The 22,221-nt window shown below is 39.0% G+C and overlaps 1 protein-coding gene and 1 long non-coding RNA gene across 2 annotated transcripts in view; one reads left to right on the top strand and one right to left on the bottom strand.

The window, feature by feature from the left end:
- LOC139039535 (uncharacterized) overlaps positions 1-22,221 on the bottom strand; it is a 78,960-nt gene that overhangs the window by 18,028 nt on the left and 38,711 nt on the right. The gene's annotated exons all lie outside the window — the stretch shown is intronic.
- On the top strand, positions 11,733-14,789 carry LOC110147476 (translation factor GUF1, mitochondrial-like). Its single transcript, XM_020908963.2, is given in 4 exon segments — positions 11,733-11,775; positions 13,074-13,466; positions 13,469-13,820; positions 13,822-14,789. Coding segments are annotated over 4 exon segments (1,719 nt in total). The 3' UTR covers positions 14,753-14,789.

Raw genomic sequence — 22,221 nt, 5'->3', positions numbered from 1 at the left:
TTCTCAGGAGGCAGGTCAAGTGGTCTAGTATTCCCATCTCTCAGAATTTTCAATAGTTTATTGTGATCCACACAGTCAAAGGCTTTGGTATCGTCAATAAAGCAGAAGTAGAAGTATTTCTGGAACTCTAGCTTTTTCGATGATCCAATGGATGTTAGCAGTTTGATCTCTGGTTCCTCTGACTTTTCTAAATCCAGCTTGAACATCTGGAAGTTCATGGTTTATGTACTGTTGAAGCCTGGCTTGGAGAATTTTCAGCATTACTTAGCTAGTGTGTGAGATGAGTACAATTGTGTGGTAGTTTGGGCATTCTTTGGGATTGCCTTTCTTTGAGACTGGAATGAAAACTGACCTTTTCCAGTCCTGTGGCCACTGCTGAGTTTTCCAAATTTGCTGGCATATTGAATGCAGCACTTTCATGGCATCTATTTTAGGATTTGAAATAGCTCAGCTGGAATTCCACCACCTCCACTAGCTTTGTTTGTAGTGATGCTTCCTAAGGCCCACTTGACTTCACATTCCAGGATGTCTGGCTCTAGGTGAGTGATCACACCATTGTGATTATTTGGGTCATGAAGATCTTTTTTGTATAGTTCTTTTGTGTATTCTTGCCACCTCTTCTTAATATCTTCTGCTTCTGTTAGGTCCCTACCATTTCTGTCCTTTATTGAGCCCGTCTTTGCATGAAATGTTCTCTTGGTATCTCTCATTTTGTTAATGAGATCTCTAGTCATTCCCATTCTATTGTTCTCCTCTATTTCTTTGCATTGATCGCTGAGGAAGGCTTTCTTATCTCCTTGCTATTCTTTGGAGCTCTGCATTCAAATGGGAATATCTTTCCTTTTCTCCTTTGCCTTTCACTTTTCTTCTTTTCACAGCTATTTGTAAGGCCTCCTCAGACAACTGTTTTGCCTTTTTGCATTTCTTTTCCTTGGGGATGGTCTTGATCCTGCCTCCTGTACAATGTCACAAACCTCTGTCCATAGTTCTTCAGGCACTCTATCAGATCTAATCTCTTGAATCTATTTGTCACTTGCACTGTATAATCGTAAGGTATATGATTTAGGTCATACCTGAATGGTCTAGTGGTTTTCTCTACTTTCTTCAATTTAAGTCTGAATTTGGCAAGAAGGAGTTCATGATCTGAGCCACAGTTGGCTCCTATACCGTCTTTTGCTGACTGTATAGAGCTTCTCCATCTTTGGCTGCAAAGAATATAATCAATCTGATTTTGGTATTGACCACCTGGTGATGTCCATGTGTAGAGTCTTCTCTTGTGTTGTTGGAAGAGGGTGTTTGCTATGACCAGGGCGTTCCCTTGGCAAAACTCTCTTAGCCTTTGACCTACTTCACTCTGTACTCCAAGGCCAAATTTGCCTGTTACTCCAGGTATTTCTTGACTTCCTACTTTTGCTTTCCAAATTATAGAAGTTCTTGTCTTGATTCAGTACTGTTTTTTTGCAACCTCATTTTTAACTTCTCAAATGGAGTATACAGTTCACCTGTTTTGTTGCCCATCATTCACTCCTTAAGCAAAGCCAACAATATAATTTTCCTCATAGCTCATCCTTGAGGACTTTGCTGACCATTTCTTCCTGGAATACTTCTCAATTCCATGATTCTTCACTCCTTTTCTTAGCTACAACAAGTGAACACTGTGATGAACTTTCAGTATGTCAGTTTCCCCAGAGAATGATGGGCATATTAGAAAAGTTCTAGCTTAGCAACTCAGCCCCTTAGAAGAGTGCTGAATTACTAATTAGTACATCTGCATCTACATATTTTATTGGCATTGTGAGCTGCTTATTTTTATTTTGCATTGTTTTTCATGATTTTGACAAGTAGCTAACTAGAATAGTTCATAGGCAGAGTGTTAACCAAAGAGTGGAGAAGGCTGGAGGCTGAAGGCTAGTAGGGTTACATTTGAGAACTGAAAGTACTTTGCAGATTAGCCTCAGTGCATCCTGGATTTGTTCATAACAGGTCAAAACTTAAAAACAACTAAAACTCTCAGTGGTGTGGGGAAGTTAAAATAAGGTGCATTAATACAAATCAGTGTCTTTATACACCAGCATAGAACAATGTCTGTGACAAAAGTGAAATCAGAAAATTATGTAAAGTAAAGCAGTTTGTGTTTGTGAAGAGTTTATTTATGTTTTATGGCCACAGAGTTTCTGGAAAGAAGCTGAGTGACCACCCCTGAGGTGTGACTCTAGAGACCCACTGTCTACGCACACCTTCTGTACTGTTTGGGCTTTTTACCATAAGCATGGACTAAAGATGCTTATATGTTTTGAGGAATGGAGAATAGAGATCTTGCATTGTAGCAGTTTATATAAAATAATCTCTTTAGCCTGACGTTGATTTCTGTTAGGCCATGTCCAGGTCAGTGTGTCCAGTTCTGGGCACAACACTTTCAGGGGAACTCTGACCAAAAAAACACACCAACAGAAGAGTAGAGGAACTGGGAAAACAATGCCCACATATGTAACGGTGGAAGGAACTGAGTATGTCTAACCATTTAAGAAAAACCTTATGAGAGCATTTCAAATATTTAAAAGTTACAGTTACAGACTATCAGTCAGTCAGTTCAGTTGCTCAGTCATGTCCGACTCTTTGCAACCCCATGAATCGTAGCATGCCAGACCTCCCTGTCCATCACACTCCCAGAGTTTACTCAAACTCATTTCCATCGAGTCGATGATGCCATCCAGCCATCTCATCCTCTGTCATCCCCTTCTACTCCTGCCCTCAATCCCTCCCAGCATCAGGGTCTTTTCCAATGAGTCAACTCTTCCCATGAAGTGGCCAAAGTATTGGAGTTTCAGCTTCAGCATCAGTCCTTCCAATGAACACCAGGACTGATCTCCTTTAGGATGGACTGGTTGGATCTCCTTGCAGTCCAAGGGACTCTCAAGAGTCTTCTCCCAACACCACAGTTCAAAAGCATCAATTTTTCAGCGCTCAGCTTTCTTCATAGTCCAACTTTAACATCCATACATGACCATTGGAAAAACCATAGCCTTGACTAGACAGACCTTTGTTGGCAAAGTAATGTCTCTGCTTTTTAACATGCTATCTAGGTTGGTCATAACTTTGCTTTCAAGGAGTAAGCCTCTTAATTTCATGGCTGCAATCACCATCTGCAGTGATTTTGGAGCCCGAAAAAATAAAGTCTGCCACTGTTTCCACTGTTTCCCCATCTATTTCCCATGAAGTGATGGGACCAGATGCCATGATCTTAGTTTTATGAATGTTGAGCTTTAAGCCAACTTTTTCACTCACCTCTTTCACTTTCATCAAGAGGCTTTTTAGTTCCTCTTCACTTTCTGCTATAAGGGTGGTGTCATCTGCATATCTGAAGTTATTGATATTTCTCCTGGCAATCTTGATTCTAGCTTGTGCTTCCAGCCCAGCATTTCTCATGATGTACTCTGCATATAAGTTAAATAAGCAGGGTGACAAGATACAGCCTTGACATACTCCTTTTCCTATTTGGAACCAGTCTGTTGTTCCATGTCCAGTTCTAACTTGCTTCTTGACCTGCATACAGATTTCTCAAGAGGCTGGTCAGGTGGTCTGGTATGCCCATCTCTTTCAGAATTTTCCACAGTTTATTGTGATCCACACAGTCAAAGGCTTTGGCATAGTCAATAAAGCAGAAATAGATGTTTTTCTGGAACTCTCTTCCTTTTTCGATGATCCAGCAGATGTTGGCAATTTGATCTCTGGTTCCTCTGCCTTTTCTAAAACCAACTTGAACATCTGGAAGTTCATGGTTCACATATTGTTAAGAGTCTGGCTTGGATAATTTTGAGCATTACTTTCCTGGCGTGTGAGATCAGTGCAATTGTGTGGTAGTTTGGGCATTCTTTGGCATTGCTTTTCTTTGGGATTGAAATGAAAACTGACCTTTTCCAGTCCTGTGGCCACTGCTGAGTTTTCCAAATTTGCTGGCATATTGCATGCAGCACTTTCACAGGATCATCTCTTAGGATATGAAATAGCTCAACTGTAATTCCATCACCTCCACTAGCTTTGTTCGTAGTGATGCTTCTTAAGGCCCACTTGACTTCACATTCCAGGATGTCTGGCTCTAGGTGAGTGATCACACCAACATGATCATCTCAGTCATGAAGATCTTTTTTGTACAGTTCTTCTGTGTATTCTTGCCACCTCTTCTTAATATCTTCTGCTTCTGTTAGGTCCATACCATTTCTGTCTTTTATCAAACTCATCTTTGCATGAAATGTTCCCTTGGTATCTCTCATTTTGTTGATGAGATCTCTAGTCATTCCCATTCTATTGTTTTCCTCTATTTCTTTGCATTGATTGCTAAGGAAGGCTTTCTTATCACTCCTTGCTATTCTTTGGAACTCTGCATTCAAATGGGTATATCTTTCCTTTTCTCCTTTGCTTTTCCCTTCTCTTCTTGTCACAGCTATTTGTAAGGCCTCCTCAGACAACCATTTTGCCTTTTTGCATTTCTTTTCCATGGGGATGATCTTGATCCCTGTCTCCTGTACAATGTCACATGCTTTGCTGGAACAGCCATAAAGAGATAACCCCATGTCCAAGAGAAAAGAAACCCAAGTAAGATGGTAGGTGTTACAAGAGGACATCAGAGGGCAGACGCACTGAAACTGTAATCACAGAAAACTAGCCAATCTGATCACAGGACCACAGCCTTGTCTAACTAAATGAAACTAAGCCATGCCGTGTGAGGCCACCCAAGACGGACGGGGTCATGGTGGACAGGTCTGACAGAATGTGGTCCACTGGAGAAGGGAATGGCAAACCACTTCAGTATTCTTGCCTTGAGGACCCCATGAACAATATGAAAAGGTAAAATGATAGGATACTGAAAGAGGAACTCCCCAGGTCAGTAGGTGCCCAATATCCTACTGGAGCTCAGTGGAGAAATAACTCCAGAAAGAATGAGGGGATAGAGCCAAAGCAAAAACAATACCCAGTTGTGGATGGGACTGGTGATAGAAGCAAGGTCTGATGCTGTGAAGAGCAATACTGCATAGGAACCTGGAATGTTAGGTCCATGAATCAAGGCAAATTGGAAGTGGTCAAACAGGAGATGGCAAGAGTGAATGTCGACATTCTAGGAATCAGCGAACTAAAATGGACTAGAATGGGTGAATTTAACTCAGATGACCATTATATCTACTACTGTGGGCAGGAATCCCTTAGAAGAAATGGAGTAGCCATCATGGTCAACAAGAGTCCGAAATGCAGTACTTAAATGCAATCTCAAAATGACAGAATGATCTCTGTTCATTTTCAAGGCAAACCATTCAGTATCAGTAATCCAAGCCTATGCCCCAACCAGTAACGCTGAAGAAGCTGAAGTTGAACAGTTGTATGAAGACCTACAAGACTTTTTAGAACTAACACCCCAAAAAGATGTCCTTTTCATTATAGGGGACTGGAATGCAAAAGTAGAAAGTCAAGAAACACCTGGAGTAACAGGCAAATTTGGCCTTGGAGCACGGAATGAAGCAGGGCAAAGGCTAATAGAGTTTTGCCAAAAGTATGTACTGGTCATAGCAAACACCCTCTTCCAACAACACAAGAGAAGACTACACATGGACATCACCAGATGGCCAACACCAAAATCAGATTGATTATATTCTTTGCAGCCAAAGATGGAGAAGCTCTGTACAGTCAGCAAAAACAAGACCAGGAGCTGACTGTGGCTCACATCATGAATTCCTTATTGTGAAACTCAGACTTAAACTGAAGAAAGTAGGGAAAACCACTAGACCATTCAGGTATGACCTAAATCAAATCCCTTATAGACCATAGTTATAATCTATCTCACTATTGAGTAAGCCTCCATAAAATCATGAAACATCTTTTAATTTATGAGATCCTTTGTTCCTTGAACTTACTATCACAAGATCAATCTATATTTGTGTAAGTGAAAATCTGATCTTATTTTTCCTACATAAAACCTTCATCAGCTCTTCACGCACCTTCCCCTACACGTCAGCTTTAAGCAGGTAACTTCAGTTCTTCTTCACTGACAAAACTGAAGCCTCAGCAGAGAACTTACAGGCATACCCCCCTTTACCCTTCCCCAAACTCTTTTCTCCTCCCTTGTTAGCACCTGGAGGGCTTCTTAAAACAGACTGCATGGCCCCACCCTAGGGACATCGTAATCTGGGGTTTGTAGCTGTCTTGAAATTATATACACATTTCAGTACTGGTGTCTCAGTCCTCCTGTCTTTGTATCTTCCAGCCTCTACTGAGCTTGTCACTGATGCTCCCAACATAACCCATTCCACTGGTGACAGAGGATACTTAGAAAAAATTCTTTCTCTTAAATTGTGAAATTAACCTACCTGTAACTTTCATTTATCCTTCTCTGGAACTGTTTGGGCATCATCTAATAATCTCTTCCACACAGCATAGTTCTAATATTTGATGGTGGTCTATCTGTCCTCCCAAGAGACCTTTTGCCTGAACATCTTTTGTTCATTTTCTTTTCCAGTGTTCTTGAGATAAAATTAATTTGATACTGTAAGTTTAAGTGTACAGCACAATGGCATATGTATATATTGCAAACATTACTGCAGTAAGTTTAGTTAACATCCATCACCTCATCAATTCAGTTCCACTCAGTTGATCAGTTGTGTCCGACTCTTTGCGACCCCATGGACTGCAGCATGCCAAGATTCCCTGTCCTTCCCCATCTCCCAGAGCTTGCTCAAACTCGTGTCCATTGAGTCAGTGATTGCATCCAGCCATCTCATCCTCTGTCATCCCCTTCTCCTGCCTTCAATCTTTCCCAGCATCAGGGTCTTTCCCAATGAGTCAGTTCTTCGTATCAGGTGGCCAAAGTATTGGAGCTTCAGCTTCAGCATCAATCACCTCATTCAGTTACAGAAAAAAATTTTTTCCTTCTGAGGAGAATTTTTAGGACCTGCTCCCTTAGCATCTTTCAAATACGCCATAAAGCATTGTTAACTATAGCCATCATGTTGTACATTATATCCCCAGTACTTATTTTATAACTGGGAGTTTATACATTTAACTACCTCCACGTAATTCCCCTATCCTCTATGCCCTACTTCTGGCAACCTCAAATCTAATCTGTTTCTATGAGTTTAGTGTTCTATTTTAGATTCCACATATAAATGAGACCAAACAGTATATGTCTTTCTCTGACTTATTTCACTTAGCATAATGCCCTCAAGGTCCATCAGTATTGTTACAAATGACAGAATTTCCTTCTCTTTATGGCTGTAGCATATTCCATTGTTTCTATATATACCACATTTTCTTTGTTCATCCCTCAATGAGTACACAGTTTGTTTCCATGTCTCAGCTGTTGTGAATAATATTTCAATAAAAGGACATGGGGGTGCAGAGATCTCTTCAACATAGTGATTTCGTTTATTCTTTCGAACCTCCAGTGTTTCCCATAGTGGCTGAACCAATCTACATTCCTACCAACCTTGCACAAAGGTTCTGTCTTCTCTACATCCTGACGAGCATTTGTTAGCTGTTTTTTTTTTTTTTTTTTTGGAGGACAGCCATTCTGATGGAATGGCTAACATGTAATCTCATTGTGGTCTTGACTGCACGACCCTAATGTTGAGCACCTTTTCATGTACCTTTTGGTCATCTAAATATCTTAGAAAAATATCTATTCAGGTTCATTGCCGATTTTTCAATTAGATGATTATTATTTGCTATTCAGTTGTATGGGGTTTTTATATATTTTTAATGTTAACCTCTTGTCAGATACATTATTGCAAATATCTCCTGCCATTCTGTAAACTGCTCTTTCATTTTGTTGACTGTTTCTTTTTGGCATTCAGAAGCTTTTAAATTGGATGTAGTCCCATCTGTTTACTGTTTTATTTTGTTGCTTGAGATTTCAGTGTCATATTCAAAAAATCACTGCCAAGACCCATGTCAGTAAGTATTTTTCCCAAGTTTTCTTCTAGGAGTTTTATGGTTTCAGGTCTTACATTTAGGTTTTCAATTCATTTCAATTTAATTTTTGTGGTATAAGATAAGGTTTAGAGTTTCTGATTCAAGACGTCTGAGATACGGCCTAATAATTTACATTTCTAATATAAGTTCCAGGTGACACTGAAGTCACACTTTGAAAACTGCCATCATAAATGTTTTTCCCTGCTCATCCACTTACTGAATCTTGTAACCCTCACCTAGTCAAAGAGGTCACTCTGGCACTTGACCCTCTCTAAAAATCAAACCATCTCTCATTACTGCATCATTGCATCTCAGCACACAAATATGCTATTCTTTCTCCCATTAAAAAAAATACTTCTTGACCACAATTCTGTTTACTGATTGTCTTAATGCTTTGACTTTCATTGAAATATGACCTCTTGAAGAGTTACATATTTTCACTGTCTCCAACTGGTCTTCATTCTTTGTTCAGCTCACTCCAAATCATACTTTGCCAGCAACCCACTTCCAACACCACAAAAATTATTCTCAAAGTCATCTCTAGTAAATCTACTAGTCAACTCTCAGACTTCATGCTTTTCCTATCAGCAGCATTTGATACATTTATCCATTCCTGCTATTTGATAAACTTTCTTCACGTGGCTTTCAGGGACATCATACGTGATTTTTCTTCTACCTCGACAGCTGCTACTCAGTCTCCTTCGCTTGTTCTTCCTACCTAATCTTTCAACATTACCTGCCTCAAGGCTCAGTCTTTGGATTTTTCTGTCTTCACTCATTCTTTGGGGACTGTTTCTCATCTGCATCCCAAATCTGCCCTCCCAGCAGAGTAGGCAGTTCCTTCCTTCCAGTTACTCAGACCAAAATCATGGAGTCATCCTCGCCACTTCAAAAGCCATATTCACACCAGGAAAACTTTTTTCACTCTGCCATCAAAACACATCCGGAAACTAACTATTCCTCACAGCATCTACTGTTTCTACCTTGATCTGAGCTGCTCTCATTTCTTATGTGACTACTGAAATAATCTTCTAACTGGTCTTCCAGCTTCTACTCTTCTCCATGAGACCTGCACATTCCCCTTATCTCTCTGAATTCCTTCCTATCTATCCTCAAAACTCACTCTGCTCTATACCACCAAGCTTACTTTTTCTATAACACACCAGGCCTTCTCCTCCTTAAGTATTTGCTTTGTGTCCCTCTTTCTAAAAAGTTACCCCAGATAAACATGTGGCTCAGGCTTGCAGCTCCTTCAATTCTCTGCTCAAAATAAACCTCAATAGGTCAACCTCAACCATCCCACCTTAACAGAAGGCAAAGATCCTCACTCCATGACACACCCCCAGCATTCCTGGCTCAACTCCTTTTTTCTCCATAGCTCTTAACGTTCCCAACATACGCTAGTATTTGTGTTTGCTTATTTGTTTTTGTTGTTTGTTGACACCCTCCCCCTACTGCCTTCTCTAAAATGTAAACGCTGCAAGGATCCTGTCATTCATTGATACATATTCCAAATGACCAGAACAGTATCTGTCTGGCACTTAGGAGGCTTTCAGCCAATGCTTTTTAAATGTACAGTTTCCATTTCCTTATCACAAGCCCTGCATGCTCTAACATTTTCTGGCCTACTATAGCCTCTTTTCTTACCTCCCACACCTCATGGCACTCTAGATCAGAGCTAACCTACAGAAATATAATGTGCACCAATATGTAATTTTAAATCTTCTAGAAGCCACATTTAAAAAGTAAAAAGGTAGCAGAGGAGGTGTTTGGCAGCAGCGGCTGCCTCCTGCCTTCCTTTCCCACCACCCCACATCAGAGTGGAAAAGACGGAGCCTGGCCCTGTAAGTGCAGATGGCCAGCAATCAGCCAGCAATCAGCCAGCAGCCAGTTCACTGCCTCCAGTTCTCCAGTTCTGAAAAGACAAATCCTTTTTGAGAGGACACAAGAAGGTAGAGTAGAAGGAAGCCAGGTCACCTCTTCTTACAGAAACACCAAAATCACAACTAACTGCTGAACCCCGCTGACAAAACAAACAAACACTGAAACCTACCAAAAGAGACACCTTACATCCAAAGACAGAAAAAAGAAGCCACAACAAGATGGTAGAAGGGACACAATCGTGATAAAATTAAATCTCGTACACACAGGGTGTATGGGATACACTTTTATACCAATTATACCACAGAAGTTCTCTCACAGGAGAGAAAGTTCTGAGCCACCATGTCAGGCTCCCCAGCCTGGGGGTCTGGCAACAGGAGGAGTAGCCCCCAAAGAATCTGCTTTGCAAGCCAGTGAGGTTTGATCACAGGAATTTCACAGGACTGGAGGAAACAGAAACTGTACTCTTGAAGGGTGCACACAGGGTCTCACGTATACCAAGACCCAGGAGAAAAAGCAGTAACCTCCTAGGAAGCTGGGGCAGACTTAGCTGCGAGTACTAGAGGGTCTCCTGCAGAATTGGAGGGTGGCTATGGCTCACTACAGTAGTTCTGGGGAATACTTACCAGCATGAGTCCTCTTGGAAGCTGCCTTTTTCTCACCAAGACTTGGTCCCACCCAACAGCCTATAGGCTCCAGTGATGGGATGCCTCAGGCCAAACAGCCAGAGAGGGAACACAGTCCAACCCATGAGCAGACAGGCTCATGAGTTTAAAGTCTTTCTGAGCACACGGCTGCCCAATAATCACATTCCCTGACATGGCCCTGCCCACCAGATGGACAAGACCCAACTCCACCCATGAGTGGTCAGGAACCAGTCCCTTCCACCAGGAAGCCTGCACAAGACAGCCTCAATCACCAGGGGGCAGACAGCAAGAGAAAGAACTACAACACTGCAGCCTGCAGAACAGAATCCACAATCACAAAAGGCAAAATGAGACAGCAGAGAAATATGTCCCAAATGAAGGAACAAGATAAAACCCTGGAAGAACAACTAAGTGGACACTGGCAAAATGCTTAGGAAAAAACGTCAGAGTAATGATAGTAAAGATGATCCAAGATCTCAGAAGAAGAATGGAGGCACAGATTGAGAAAACATGAGATGTTTATTTTTTTTTTTGAAAAAACATAAGAGATGTTTAAACAAAGACCATGAAGAATGAAAGAACAGAGATGAACCAGTACAATAACTGAAATGAAAACTACAGTAGGAGTCAATAACAATAACTGATGCAGAAGAACTGGTAAATGAGCTGGAAGACAGAATGGTGGAAATCACTGCCATAGAACAGGATAAAGAAAAAAGAAAGAAAAGAACTGAAGACAGTCTAAGAGACCTCTGGGACAAAAATATAAATGCACCAACATTAGCATTTAGGAGTCCCAGAAGCAGAAGACAGACAGAAAGGCCCTGAGAAAATATTTGAAGAGATAATAGAGAACTTCCCCAATATGGGAAAGAAAACAGTCACTCAAGCCCAGGAAGCACAGAGTCCCAAGCAGGATAAACCTAAGGAAGAACATGCTGAGACATAAAGTAATCAAACTGACAAAAATTAAAGGCAAAAAAATACTAAAGCAACAAAAAATATGAGAGAACTCCCATAAGATTATCATCTGACTTCTCAGGAGAAAATCTGCAGGCCAGAAGGCAGTAGCACAATATATTTAAAGTGATGAAAGGGAAGAACAGTCAAGAATACTCTAGCCAGCAAGGCTCTCATTCAGATTTGAAAAAGAAATTAAAAGCTTTACAGACAAGCAAAATCTACAAGAATTTAGCACCACCAAACCAGCTCTGCAACAAATATTAAAGGAACTTCTCTAAGCAGAAAATGCCACAACTAGAAACAACCTTACAAATGGAAAAGCTCACTGGTAAAGGCAAACATACAATAAAGATAGGAAATAATCTGCAGACAAATATAGCAAAATGAGCAACTGTGAAAAGAGGGCATAAACACAGGAAACTGGAAATGCATTTGAAATTAAAAGACCAGCAACTTAATCCTATATATATATATATAGAGAGAGAGACTGCCATCTCAAAATCTCATGGTTTACCACAAGCTGAAAATCTACAATGGATATGCACACAAAAAAGAAAAAGGAATTCAAACACAACACTAAAGACAGTCCAATCACAAGAGACGAAAAGAGGAAGGGCAGAAAAAAGGCCTATAAAAACAAACTCAAAACAACAAATTGGCAATAAAAACACACATATTGATAGTTGCATTAAATGTAAATGAATCAAATGCTCCAACCAAAAGATAACTGGCTGAATGGATACAAAAACAAGACTCATATATATTCTGTTGACAAGGGACCCACTTCAGATCTAGAGGCACAAACAGACTGAGTGAGGGGACAGGAAAAGGTATTCCATGCAAAAAAAAAATCAGAAGAAGCTGGAGTAGTAATACTCATATCAGACAAAATAGACTTTCAAATAAAGACTGTGACAAGAGACAAAGAAGGACCCTACATGATGATCAAGAGATCCCTCAAAGAAGATAAAACAACTGTAAATATTTATGCACCCAACATAGGAGCACCTCAATATGTAAGGCAAATACTAACAGCTATAAAAGGAGAAATCAACAGTAACACAATAATAGTGGCAGGCTTTAATACCCCACTTTCATCAATGGACAGACAGATCATCCAGACAGAAAACTGCTAAGGAAACACATGCCTTAAGTGACACATTAGACCAGATAGACCTAATTGATATTTATAGAGCATGCCATTCAAAAGTAACAGAATATATATTCTTCTCAAGTGTACCTGGAACATTTTCCAGGATTGATCACATGCTAGGCCACAAAGAGAGCCTTGGTCAATTTAATATATTTGAAATCATATTGAGCATCTTTTCTGAGTGAGCATCTTTTCAGCATCTTTCCATCTTAATCTCTGTGAGATTAGAAATCAGCTACAAGAAAAGAAAAAAAAAAAAAAAGCCTGTTAAAAACAAAAGCAGGTTCTCGGTCATCTGGCCGCAGCAGCTAGATGTGAGGTGTTTCTTCCTCACGTTTTTTCCGCCGCTGGCCGAAGTGTGTTTGAATCCTGTCTGCCAGCTCTTAGTGGGGGCCAGTTTTGAAGAAAACGGAGCCCGGGGTGATGGCGCCGTTGCGTCCCGGGGCCTTCTTCTGACGCCTCGGTTGCGCAAGGGAATGTGGACGCTTGCAGAAATTTCAGTATCGTTGCACATGTGGATCATGGCAAAAGTACTTTAGCAGACAGGCTCCTGGAACTAACAGGGGCAATTGATAAAACAAAAAATAATAAACAAGTTCTTGATAAATTGCAAGTGGAACGAGAAAGAGGAATCACTGTTAAAGCACAGACGGCATCTCTCTTCCATAACTGTGAAGGAAAGAGGTATCTTTTAAATCTTATCGATATGCCAGGTCATGCTGATTTTAGTTATGAAGTATCCAGGTCACTCTCTGCTTGCCAAGGTGTTTTACTTGTGGTTGATGCAAATGAGGGTATTCAAGCCCAAACAGTAGCGAACTTCTTTCTTGCCTTTGAAGCACAGCTATCAATAATTCCAGTTATAAACCTGATCTGAAGAATGCTTATCCTGAAAGGGTTGAAAAACAAATTGAAAAGGTGTTTGATATTCCAGGTGATGAATGTATTAAGATTTCTGCTAAACTTGGAACAAATGTTGAAAGTGTTCTTGATGCAGTCATCAAAAGGATACCCTCTCCTAAAGCGCATTGCAGAAATCCCCTGAGAGCTTTGGTATTTGACTCCACCTTTGACCAGTATAAGGGTGTGATTGCCAATGTAGCATTATTTGATGGAGTGGTTTCCAAAGGAGATAAAATTGTATCTACACACACTCAAAAGACATATGAAGTTAATGAAGTAGGAGTCCTGAATCCTAATGAGCAGCCAACTCATAAACTGAGTGTACCCTACAGACCAATCCAAATATAATAACCTGAAGAGTGCTATAGAAAAACTGATACTAAATGATTCCAGTGTGACGGTTCACTGGGATAGTAGCCTTGCTCTAGGTGCTGGCTGGAGGTTAGGATTTCTTGGACTTTTGCATATGGAAGTTTTCAACCAGCGACTAGAACAAGAATATAATGCTTCTGTTATTTTGACAACCCCTACTGTTCCATATAAGGCTGTTCTTTCATCAGCAAAATTGATAAAGGAATACAGAGAAAAGGAAATTACAATCATCAATCCTGCACAGTTCCCTGATAAGTCAAAAGTAACAGAATATTTGGAGCCAGTTGTTTTGGGCACCATTATCACACCAGATGAATATACTGGGAAAATAATGATACTTTGCCAGGCTTGAAGAGCAGTTCAGAAGAATATGATGTTTATTGATCAAAATAGAGTAATGCTTAAATATCTCTTCCCTTTGAATGAAATTGTGGTGGATTTTTATGATTCTTTGAAATCTCTGTCTTCAGGATATGCTAGTTTTGATTATGAAGATGCAGGCTACCAGACTGCAGAACTTGTAAAAATGGATATTCTACTGAATGGAAATATTGTAGAAGAGCTAGTAACTGTTGTACACAAAGATAAAGCATACTCTGTTGGCAAAGCCATATGTGAACGTCTGAAGGATTCTCTTCCTAGGCAGGTGTTTGAGATAGCAATTCAAGCTGCTCTTGGAAGTAAAATCATTGCAAGAGAAACTGTGAAAGCCTATAGGAAAAATGTTTTGGCAACATGTTATGGTGGTGATATTACCCAAAAAATGAAGCTTTTGAAGAGACAAGCAGAAGGAAAGAAAAAACTCAGGAAAGTTGGCAATGTTGAAGTTCCAAAAGATGCTTTTATAAAAGTTCTGAAAACACAAACTGATAAATAATTGGTGGGAAAATATAAGGAATTTTCATTAAAAAATAAATAAATAAATAAATAAATAAATAAAAGCACATGGAGGCTTAACAATATGCTACTAAACAACCAATAGATCACTGAGGAAATCCAAGAGAAAATGAAAAAACACAGAGACAAATGAAAATGAAAGCACAATGATCCAAACAGCATCAAAAGCCATTCTAAGGGGGAAGTTAATAGCAATATAATTGTCCCTTAGGAAACAAAAATCTCAAACAGCCAACCTAACCTTACACCTAAAGCAACTAAAGAAAGAACATCAAAATTGAAAAGTCAGTAAAGTACATATGGATGAGTGCCATTTCAAGAGTGAGTTTGTAAGTCCAATTTGTTCATACGTCCAACAAAGTTCCCTAGGTACGTAACTAACACAATTGTCTATATAGTACTGTACTGTAATAGGTTTGTAATACTATTCACACAAATAATACATTAAAAAAACATGAAAAATAAAGCATTTTAAATCTTACAGTACAGTAACTTGAAAAGAACAGTAGTACAGAGCAACACCTGGCATACAGGGGGGGCACTGTGTACACAGTCGAGAACTGGAGGAGGGAACGGAGGTGGTGGATGGTGGAACTGAAGTACGGTCAGGAAGAGGAGACAGGGCAAGTTGCAACTCCACTCATGCCCAACACTGATGGCATGGGTTCTGGTTCCTTGCTGGATTCAACTGTATTTACCCTCTTGGAAAAACAAGGCAGTGATGTCTGAGTAGTAGATCTTTTTTTCTCTCCACAGATGACACAGTAGCGCTGACTGAATGGCTGTTGCAACCTTCATGTACCTCTCTACATTTGGGCCCTGTCCCTCAAAAACTAACAGTGCCTCCCTAAATAAACAGAATCCCCTTGCCATTTCCTGTGTCATGAATCTCTTCTGTTCTTCAGTTGCTTCTTCCTCCTCTTTGTCTTTGTCCTTTCTCTGGGCCTCCAGTTACACTAGGTCTTCATCAATAAGTTCTTTGTGTTATACAGCAATGAATTCAACGAAGTTGTCCCCTTGTAGATTTAGCTTAAAATAAAGGTACTATACTACTGTACTCTACACAGTACTGTAAAGTACACAAAAGTACCACAACCATTTGTAGAGGATGCACACACATGGCAATGTACACCAGACATGTAAACTAACTTAGGTAACTGGACATATGAACACACTTCTGCATCTTTTAAACTTAGCAACTTAAAGGTTTGTATGTAAGGAACTTACTGTGGAAGAAATCATTAAGATCAGAGAAGAAATAAATGAAATAGAGACAAAACAGTAAAAGACTAATGAAACTAAAAGCTAGATCTTTGAAAATATAAACTAAATTGACAAACATTTAGCCAGACTCATCAAGAAAAAAAAGACAAAGGCTCAAATCAATAAAACTAGAGATGAAAAAGAAGAAGTCAAACCAAATAAAAAGGATCATAAGAGGCTGCTACAAGCAACTATATATATATATGTATATATATATATATAATGGATAACCTGGAAGAAATGGACAAATTTAGAATGGTATAATCTCCTAAGATGGAACCAAGAAGAAACAGAAAATATGAACAGGCCAATCACAAATACTTAAATTGAAACTGTGAACAAAAAACTCCTAACAAACAAAAGTCCAGGACCAGATGGCTTCACAGGTGAGTTCTATCAAACATTTAGAGAAGAGTTAAGACCTATATTTCTGAAACTCTTCCAAAAAATTGAGAGGAAGGAACATTTCCAAACACATTCTATGAAGCCACTATCACCATGATACCAAAACCATACAAAAATACTACAAAAAGGAAGACTACAGGCCAATATCACTGATGAACCTGGACGTAAAAATTCTGAACAAAATACTAGCAATCTGAATCTGCCAATACATTAAAAGGATCATACACCATAATCAAGTGGGATTTATCCCACAGTTGCAATGATTTTTCAGTATCTACAAATCAATCAGTGTGATACACCACATCAACAAATTGAAAAATATGGGAAGGAAACCTAAAAAAGAGTGGACATATGTATACATATGCCTAATTCAATTTGTTTCACCACAGAAACTACATTATAAGGCAAATACAATCCAATAAAATTAATTTTAAAAATTGAAGAATAAAAATCATATGATCATCTCAATAGATACAGAAAATGCTTTTGACAAAATTCAACACTCATTTATAATACAGACAAAAATTCTCCAGAAATTAGGCATAGAGGGACCATACCTCACAAATGCTATATATGACAAACCTATAGCTAACATCATAGTCAACCAGGAAAAGCTGAAACACTTCCTCTGACATCAGGAATGAGACAAGGATGTTGACTCTCACCAATTTTATTCAGCATAGTTTTGGAATTCCTAGTCACAGCAATCAAAGAAGAAAAAGAAACAATGGGAATCCAAATAATGGAAAAAGAAGACATAAAACTGTCATTGTTTGCAGTGACATGATACCATACACAGAAAATCCTAAAGATGCTACCAGAAAACTACCAGAGCTCATCAATGAATTCTATAAAGTTGCAGGATACAAAACTAACACATAGAAATCTGTTTAAAAATATCTGTGGATATTTTTACACACTAACAATGAAAGATCAGAAAGAGAAATTAAAGGAACAACCCCATTTACCACTGCTTCAAAAAGAATAAAATACCTAGGAATAAAGCTATCTGAGGAAGCAAAAGACCTATAGTCTGAAAACTATAAGATGAAAGAAATCAAAGGTGACACAGATGGAAAAATATACCATGTTCTTGGACTTGAAGAATCAATGCTGTTAAAATGATTATACTATCCAAGGCAATCACAGATTCAGAACAATCCCTATTAAATTACCAATGGCATTTTTCACAGATCTAGAACAAAAATTTTTTAAAATTTGTATGGAGACACAAAAGATCCCAAATGCCCAAAGCAATCTTGATAAAGATATAGAGTTGGAGGAATCAGGATCCCTGACTTCAGACTATACAACAAAGCAACAGTCATCAAAACAGTATGGTATTGGCACAAAAACAGAAACATAAATCAATGGAACAGGACAGAAAAACCAGGATAGAAACCCTCACATGTAGGGTCAGTTAATGTATGACAAAAGGGGACAAATCTAGACAACACAGAAAAGTCAGTCTCTTAAAAAAGTGGTGCCAGGAAAACTGGACAGTTACCTGTAAAAAATAAAATAAAATCAGAACATTTTTTAACACCATACCCAAAAATAAACCCAAAACAATTAAAGACCTAAGTGTAACACCTGATACTATAAAACTCTTAAGAGGAAAACATAGGCAGAATACTCTTTGACATAAATCACAGCAATATCTTTTTCATCCCATCTCCTAGAGTAATGGAAATAAAAACAAAAATAAACAAAAAGGACCCAATAAAACTCAGAAGCTTTTGCACAGTAAAGGAAAGCAAACAAAATGAAAGGAAAATGAACTCACAAAATGGGAGAAAATACTTACAATGTGACCAACAGGGGATTAATCTCCAAAATTTACAAAGAGCTCATGTAGCTCAAAATTAAAAAAAAAAAAAAGCAATCAAAAAATAGGCAGAAGACCTAAACAGACATTTCTCCAAAGACGACATACAGGCGGCCAAGAGGTATGTGAAAAGATGCTCAACACTGCTAATGATTAGAGAAATGCAAATCAAAACCACAATGACGTATCACCTCACATTAGTCAGAACAGCCATCGTCAATGCTGGAGAGGGTGTGGAGAAAAGAGATTCCTTCTACACTGTTAGTGGGGATGTACACTGGTACAGTCACCATGGAGAACAGTATGGAGGTTTCTTCAGAAACTAAAAATAGAGCTACTACAAGTCGCTTTAGTTATATCTGACTCGAGCCCGCCAGCTCCTCTGTCCATGGGATTCTCCAGGCAAGAATCCTGGAGTGGGTGGCCCTGCCACCGAACCTGAGTCTCCTGCAGCTCCTGCACCGCAGGCAGATTCTTTACCACATACGGTAGGTGAACCTACCATGTGATCCAGCAACCCCACTCCTGGGCATGTATCTAGAGAAGAACAAGGAGTGAAAGGATACATGCACCCCAGTGTTTATTGCAGTGCTGTTTACAATAGCCAAGACACGGAAGCAACCTAAATGTCCACTGACAGAGGAATGGATAAAGATGTAGGACATATGTACAATACAATATTACTCAGCCATTAAAAAAAAATGAAATAATGCTACTTGCAGCAACATGGACAGATCTGGAGATTATCATATTAACTGAAGTAACTCAGACAGGAAAGACAAGTATCCTATGATATTGCTTACATGTGGAATCTAAAAAAAAAAAATGACACAAATGAACTTATTTACAAAACAGAAACAGACTCACAGACTTAGAGAAAGAAACTATGGTTACCAGAGGGGAAAGGGCGGAAGGCAGGGATACACTGGGGGTTTGGGATTGACATGTACACACTGTTGTATTTAAAATAGATATCCAACAAGCACCTCTGTAGAGCAGAGAACTCTGCTCAGTACTTTGTAATAACCTAAATGGGGAAAGAATCTGAGAAAGAACAGATACATGTATATGTATAACTGAATCACTCTGCTGTACAGCTGGAACCAACACAACATTGTTAATCAACTATACGCCAATATAAAATAAAAATTTTTTTAAAGTAAAAAGAAACAGGTGAAATTAATTTAAGTAATCTAAAATATTCAAAATATTATGTCAACATACAGTCAATATTAAAAAGTTATGAAAGTTTACACATTCTTTTACAAACACAAAATCTTTGGAATGTGGCCTCTACTGTATCACCAACCTTTTGAGTGCATCTCAATTCAGATGCTAAATTGTCATAAGACATATTTACTCTTTATTTAAATGTAATAACATTTACTTTGAAAAAGCAGATTCACATAATCAAGTTGTTATTTGTTCCAAATATATTGAAACAGATGTCAATTTTTAAGCTTAAGTTAATCAAAATAAATAAAAATTTGGTTTCTCGGTCGCATTTGCGCCATTTCAAGTGTTCAACAGCTGCATGTGACTAAGGGCCACCATAGTGAGCAGAGCAGTTCTTGGGCTTGCAGCTCCAAGCAGCCTGGATAGGCCCCTTCTTACCACTGGCCCTGTGTAACTGTTGTCCCTCCACCTAGAAGACAGTCCTCTTTACTCCATTATCACCTCTCTTCATTTGGCTCATTTACTATCTGTCTTTCCTTTGTGTTCCACAAATACCCTGTTCTACTACAGCACTTTGTCACACTGTTATTATAATTGTCTGGTTCATTGTCTATTTAGCATAGCAACTGACACATAAGATTTACCAAGTACAATTGTCAAAAAATGTATAAATCCATGATGTTTCTGCCTATTGAAATTTCAGTCATCCATCCATTTCCAGTTCAAATCACTTCTTTCCAAGAACCTGGTCAGACCAACTCATAGTCTTATTTGTACTCCCAAACCACCTGGTCCATATTTCTCACAGACCATTTATTAGAGTAATTTTACTTATGTACAATTTCTACTCTCCAAACTAGATACACTGGAAAACCAGGAACTCTGTAAAAGAAACTGATTACATAATAGGTGTCCAATCAATAATTAAATGTACTGCCTGGTTTGAAACGTGGGTCTGGTAACTGCATTTTCTTGGATAATCCTATGACACTTTTTTTTCTGTTTTAACTATGATGTTAAAACCTACTTTCTTTCAATCTTTTGACTGGATTTTAAAAGCAGTACTTCATAAAAAAAGAAAACGTACTTTCTAAATGACTCCATCTGTCTTCATGTACATGTAGTCAGTTATTCATCAAAATGTCATTTATCTCCCCAACTTCTCCATTTACCTTTGACAACCTTCTTCCTAGGAATTAGACAGATCTGATTCATTGTCTATTCTATCACTGCAGGTATCTGTTCATCTCTCTGAAAATATAAGTAATCAATCACTCATCAAAACGTGGTTATATACCAACCTTGTTCATTTCATTTATCACTGATGAGCAGGATCCTAAATATTTAATTAAGAGCAAAGCCTATTTCTCCCCTTTACAAAAACATATCCTTCAAAAGACAAACTAAAGGGGAATATAGCAAATCAAACTATAAAACTGCTGCCAAATGTGTTCTATATGATTTAGTACAAGCGTTAAAAAACTGTTTCTCTACCAGATTGAGGACGAGATGGTTGGATGGCATCACCAACTCAACGGACATGAGTTTGAGCAAACTCCAAGAGATGGTGAAGGACAAGGAATCCTGGCATGCTACAGTCCATGGGGTCACAAAGAGTCACACACGACCGAGTGACTCAACAACTAGCAGATTGAAGAAGAAAGATGAGTTTGTGCAGTTACTGTAGATAAATCATAATTTCTCAGCCTCACATGCTTTATGAACACAGTCCTAATAAATAACCCCAAAGGGAAAGTGGGATCTGCCTGTGGGTGGCTGTGAGCCTGGAGTCCCACTCCCTGTTAACTGTTCAATTCATGATAAGGAAAAGTCTACATTTTCCAAGAGAAGGAATGAATATACAGATCTTATGTCGGTGCCTAAATTAATGTCAACAGAGTCCTTTTTCCCATTCTCTCCTATTTTTCCCAACTAACGCCCCCTTGTTATCTTAGGGAGGTAGGGAATAATCAGAGTATAGTATAGCTGAAAAATACTTCAGATGGGAAATTAGGAATTTGGGGTTTTGAATTTTTAGTTGGTGAAAAAAAATCATGTAACATTTATTCTGTTGCTTTGGTGATTATTTGTATCTTCTGGGGGTTGTTCACCTTGTCATGTAGTATGTCTTCCCAAGGACACTGTTGTTGTTCAGTTGCTCAGTCGTATCTGACTCTTCGTGACCCCATGGACTGCAGCACAACAGGCTTTCCTGTCCTTCACCATCTCCGGGAGTTTGCTCAAATTCATGTCCATTAAGTCAGTGATGCCATCTAACCATCTCATCCTCTGTTGCCCCCGTCTCCTCCTGCCCTCAATCTGTACCAGCATCAGACTCTTTTCCAATGAGTTGGCTCTTTGCATTAGGTGGTCAAAGTATTGGAGCTTCAGCTTCAGCATCAGTCGTTCCAATGCATATTCAGAATTGATTTCCCTTAGGATTGACTGGTTTGATTTCCTTGCTGTCCAAGGGACTCTCAAGAGTCCTTTCCAGCACCACAATTAGAAGGCATCAATTCTTCAGCACTCAGCCTTCTTTATGGACCAACTCTCACATCCATACATGACTAATGGAAAAACCATAGCTTGACTAGATGGACCTTTGTCAGCAAAGCAATGTTTCTGCTTTTTAATATGCTGTCTAGGTTTGTCATAGCTTTTCTTCTAAGAGGCAAGCATTTTTAAATTTCCTGGCTGCAGTCACGAGTCACAGTGATTTTGAAGCTCAAGGAAACAAAATCTGTACACTGTAGCCTTCTATAAATTGTGGAGTGATT

Source organism: Odocoileus virginianus, chromosome 18 (assembly GCF_023699985.2).
Source record: "Odocoileus virginianus isolate 20LAN1187 ecotype Illinois chromosome 18, Ovbor_1.2, whole genome shotgun sequence".
Lineage (NCBI taxonomy): Eukaryota > Metazoa > Chordata > Mammalia > Artiodactyla > Cervidae > Odocoileus > Odocoileus virginianus.
The sequence above is the reverse complement of the archived record's forward strand: the minus strand, read 5'-3'. Positions and strand labels throughout refer to the sequence as shown.